Below are 5,418 nucleotides of genomic sequence, written 5' to 3' on the forward strand. Positions count from 1 at the left end.
TGCAAGCCAATGCTAAGGCCATCAACTCTTTAACCAGCAAGGCTGATGAAGTGAATTCTCATCTTTCCAAGCATACAGAGCTGATGCAGCAGGTATTGGCCACTCTCCAACAGCCAATACCAGCACCTGAATCGTCTTTCACCGTTGAAGACAACGACCAGCTAGATTAGACATGCGAAGCTACTATTCTTCTAGCCCTCGCTATGACAAAACTTGAAGAAATGATGGCGTTTCAGATACGCATTGTTGATCACTTCTTTGTCTATTCTTCCAAAGCCATAACCAAAGAGGGGGAGACAGAGTCTGAAGCTGCGGCCGCTATGGCTCCTATTGTCCCAGCGACTCATGCTGAAGCTGAAGCTCCTAGAACTGAAGTTAAAGTTGATGTCGTGAATGAAAATCCAACTTCTCATGAAGTTCCTGTAGCTGAGGATGTTGATGTCGTCCTAGCTAGTGCTGAAGTTCATGACAAAGATATTTCAATCACCTCTGTAGCTAATGCTGGTGATATGGAAGATGATGATGAAGATGAAGACGGTGAATCTCTCAATCTTCCTGATGCTGGTGAAGATCTGGATGATGATGATGATGATGATGAAGACGACGATGATAACGACTTCACCATACAGTACCAGAGACCTGCCAATACAACAAAAGGCGTCGATCTCAAGGATTCTGCATCCCAGGGGGAGCAAGGGGAGAAATAGAAGAAGACTCCAGAAAAGAACCATAACACCAAGTCGAAAGACAAGGTGTTGCTGAAGAAGGAAACTTAGAGATACTTTTCCAACCTTTAGAGCCCTTAAGTAATGAGTCCTCCAGTTTCACCACTATAACTTCTCTATATCAACTCTCCATCACTTCCACTACCTACGGTCGGCTGGAGAAATGGGTCCCTGAAAACCCAACCCCCAACGTTCCCACAGACCAGAAGATGTCTCAGCTGAAAGAGTCGCTCGACCAAACTAGAGTAAAAATCCCTCTTCATACCTCTAGTTGTTTGAGTTCGACTTCTTGTCTGAATGTGAAAGACTCGAGGCACTCAAGGCCGAGAAAAAGCTCAGACTACAATGATAACATACTGAGGACATGTTAAAGCTGGCCAAGTCTCTTGCTACTAAAGTTCTTTCAAGGAAGAAGTCCAAAAAGATGGTGAATGCTGTCAAGGCCCAGGCTAAGCTTCTTTCTAACTAAATGCGAGAAAGCACTGAAGCTAGCTGAGCGCGACAGAAAATGGAGCGAAGAATGTTTACACAAGAGGATCAGTCCTCACCCAATTTCAAACGTCACTATCAGCGGACGGACGAAATACTTTGGAATTTTGGTCTCTATGCTCATCACCAAGGACAACCTTGACGTTGTCATGGAGTACCCTTCCTACCTTGGTGAGTATGGCTACAGTGAATGGCTGGAGATCCGCCAAGCCATTCAGCGCTCAAAGTCAAGACATAAGCCGGTTATCGAAGACATCATCGGTGAGCTGATCAAGAAGATGTCAAGATATGTTGCGGTACCTGAAAAGCCTACTTTGAAGAAAGGTGGAAGAAGAAGACCTTCAAGTCCTAATGACGGACCATCCCTGAAAAATGAACATAAAACAAAGTTCTCCTTAGATGAAGTTCTGAAGGCTTCGAAGAAGCCAGACATTCCTATATTGAATCTTTCCTTGCCAGCGAAGGGTCCTTACATACCCAACACAGTGCACATGAAGCCTGAGTTAGGATTTATCTTCCTTGACTATGAAGGCGAAGTCAGCTTTCAAAGAATGTCTGAGTTACATCTCTGTCCAATGGAACATCTCGCGTATATCAGATTTTGGCTAGACGATGATATATATGATGAAATGATGGACCGCAAGAGCAGAAGATAATTTCTACATCGAAAGGAGCTCGGAGAAGAAGTACCTAGCTACATCAACCTGAGTAACTTAGATTAGTTATAGAATTCTATTTTGTACCTTGTCTTTCATTGTATGTCTTTTGTTTCTATGTCTTCTTTCAGTGTTCAGCTTATATTTTGTAAGTCTAAGAAATGTACTGAAAAACTTGTAATTTTTCTATTGAATTAATATAAGTATTTCATCTGCATCACTGAAAAAGATCTCTGAAAAAGATCTCTGAAAAGAGTAATAGGGATACATGTCTATGAGTTCCATTGTTCTTTTACAGTCACAGAAAATGTATAAGTCAGTGAACATGCTTTCAGTTTCCCTTCCTGTACTTTTTCTTAAACTTGTAACTTAAAAAAACTTATTAATTAATAACTGACTCACTGAAAAAGATCCCAAAATAGTAAAAATAAACATATACTTTATATGTAACTTTTCCTTACTATCATTTAATAAGGCAACTTTCTTTATGTTGCTTTGTTATCGTCAAACAGGGGGAGATTGTTGATCCTCTCTCTCATTTATTTGATAATAATCCCTTTTACCTGTTATGAAGTATTATGTTTCTGTTCTTTCAGTTCCATCGATCATCACTGAGTCTGTTTAGTGATCGCTGAAACATGTATTGTAAATCCTACATTGACAGCTATACTTCAAGAAGACAAAACTCACACCAAAGAACCTTCAGCGAATGCTGAAGAGACCTTCAGTGTTATTCCAGCATTCAACGATCAAATGAAGCTTGTTGTGCAAGATTGTTTTTGTCTTTTCAGTCCACACACAGAGGACAAACCCATACCCTTTCTAGAGTATAATACGATACAGAGCCGACTAGTTGACTCTATTACCTACCAACTCCATGAAAGGATGTCTACTCATGAATAGGCATTTGTACTATTCACTGTAGCAAAGAACAAACTTTTCTTTAAAAGCTTGACGCGTGTTCAAACCCTACTGAAATGCATTAAATGTGTATTTAATTCAATGGGTATAAAATAGGTGAGTGCATTCTGTGGTTACAATCTGGTCAACATATGTGTGAAGACTGCCCAAGCCTCAACAAATACTGAAGAGACCTTCAGTGTTATTCCAGCATTCAACGATCAAATGAAGCTTGTTGTGCAAGATTGTTTTTGTCTTTTCATTCCACACACAGAGGACAAACCCATACCCTTTCTAGAGTATAATACGATACAGAGCCGACTAGTTGACTCTATTACCCACCAACTCCATGAAAGGATGTCTACTCATGAATAGGCATTTGTACTATTCACTGTAGCAAAGAACAAGCTTTTCTTTAAAAGCTTGATGCGTGTTCAAACCCTACTGAAATGCATTAAATGTACATTTAATTCAATGGGTATAAAATAGGTGAGTTCTCTCTCTATGCAGATATGTGCATACACACAAGAGATCATACACACATCTAAGAACACTTACGCTTATCTTCAAGCAAGTTAGAATCCCTCTCAAGTATTCTAAAAGTTCTTACCCAATAAGAACTTATTTCCTGATATGTCACTTTAAGATCAATCTTCAAGATAATCTTCAATATTCCATGGCAGATCTAAGATTAAGCATTCAAGAACTTTGAGAGGCGAAATGAGAGAAAAGGTCAAACCTTCAAACTTTGGTCAAACTCTATTATTATGTATTGAATATTACAATGGAGCTCATACAACAATTATACTAAACAAATGCTATTTATAGGGTCAAACTTAAACCCTTTTGAAGTCAAAGTCAAACTATATAAGAAAAGTCAAATACGATGACTTAAACAATTATAGACAAAATTAATCTTTTCAAAACGAATACAATTTAACACTGAATTTCAGTTATAACATTCTCCCCCTTTGTATTCAGGCTTGAAAGAATTTGATAGCGTTGAATCTCGTTTGAACTTTGTCTCTTTAAGCTCTTTATGACATCTTCAAAATCTTCAAAAATAATCTTTACTTCGAAATCTTCAGACGATCTTTTGTTGTAAAAATCTTCTAACATTCTCCCCTCGAATATAGAACAACAACGATATTCTCATTTGACAATGTAGATCAAATCTTCTTTATCTTTGAGCAAATCTTTTCTTTGCTATGAATATCTATGTGTAAACTTAGATTGTTTTAGATAGGTTATCTTTACCTTGTCTATTTTCGCATACAATCTTGTAAAAATATGTATTGATCTTTATTTATTAATATATATTTTTAAATTTGAAAATTAGTTGTGTTTGTATTAATCCCCCCTTCTACAAACAGTATTTATAAAACTCTTGTAGACCCTACCGGGACCAACACATTTGCTTATTGTCTTGGGTTTTTCTACTTTGTTGATGTTTCTCTTCATATTTCGATAGTCTATAAATTATGAAAGCTCTTATAAAAGGGGATTATTCTTCTTGGTAATTTTTTTTGATTAACTATAAAACAAAGTTTTTTGGTAGTGTTTTGCATGTTTTAAAGTTTGAATGCGATTATTGATTAAATCTTGCACAACTGATTAAAAGTCCAACAATGGTTCCAGCAAACAATCTGGGGAACCACCTTGATGTTAGTAGAGGTAAGTAAAACCATCTGCTAAGATCATTTAGGTAGCATCTGGTACACATACATGATTTGATCGGGAGTTGCTATTCGGGCCTGTTTGATGTTTATAAATGCTTTGGATCAAATATTCTTCTTTTTGATTGAAATAGACGTTTTTACAGTTGTAGAGGTCAATGGTTTTATTGTTTAGGATTAGATTAGAGCAACTCCATTCGTACTCTAAAGTAGAGTTTTGCTTAACTCCAACCAGCCTGCAACGAGAACTTAATTTTGGTAGTGCAGGCCTCCTGTTCAAACGACATAAATGTTGTATGCTTGGAGATGAGTTGATTTTTGGTGTCCATGCCCCACCAATTTGCAGTTTTTTTTAGTGTTAGAGTTGGAGTTGCTTTTAAAGGCCAAATTCACGTGTGATCGACTGCAATTTGAACAATAACTCTTATTTATTCAAAATGTATTAATATGTAAAAAAACTAAGAGCAAATCCTATCATTCAAAAAGTATTCTCTCGTGAAAACACAAAAACCCTCAAAATCGTTTACATTTACGACTCCTGCCGCATTACACGGGTACACAACTAGTTATATTCAATTAAACCTTTTTTCTTTCTTTATAAACTTTTTGAAAACTTGCCAAATATGACTCTTCACTAATTATTTATCTTAATTTACCAATATAATAAACTTTGGAGGGCTATTCTTCCTATTTGCAAAATATTGGAAAACTCCAAGTGGCCCAACATCAACCCAAAACGAAGCCCAAAGCTTAATAGCCCAACCATTAAATTTAAATATTCTATAAGATATGAAAAACACAATAAAAAAGTGAGTGATTAAATCCTAAAAGTTACTGATGAATAACTATACAATGTGGATAACCTTTAATAAATTATAAAAAATTGGTGATAAAAATTTACACATCTTAAGGTTCGTTTACTAAACACTTATACGGTAAACTGTTAATTTGGTAATTTTTCTTATCGGATGA

General features: G+C 36.5%; 1 protein-coding gene across 1 annotated transcript; it reads left to right on the top strand.

Annotated features, from left to right (window-relative positions):
- Positions 1-203: 203 nt before the first annotated feature.
- On the top strand, positions 204-707 carry LOC112502663 (trigger factor-like). Its single transcript, XM_025106636.1, has one exon. The coding sequence runs from the start codon at positions 204-206 to the stop codon at positions 705-707; it is 504 nt and encodes a 167-aa protein (XP_024962404.1).
- The last annotated feature ends 4,711 nt before the right edge of the window (positions 708-5,418 follow it).

Source organism: Cynara cardunculus, unplaced genomic scaffold, assembly GCF_001531365.2.
Source record: "Cynara cardunculus var. scolymus isolate 2C unplaced genomic scaffold, CcrdV1 Un_Scaffold_1730, whole genome shotgun sequence".
Lineage (NCBI taxonomy): Eukaryota > Viridiplantae > Streptophyta > Magnoliopsida > Asterales > Asteraceae > Cynara > Cynara cardunculus.

Coding starts and splice junctions, on each gene's coding strand:
- LOC112502663 (XM_025106636.1), top strand. CDS start 204: ATGACAAAACTTGAAGAAATGATGGCGTTTCAGATACGCATTGTTGAT.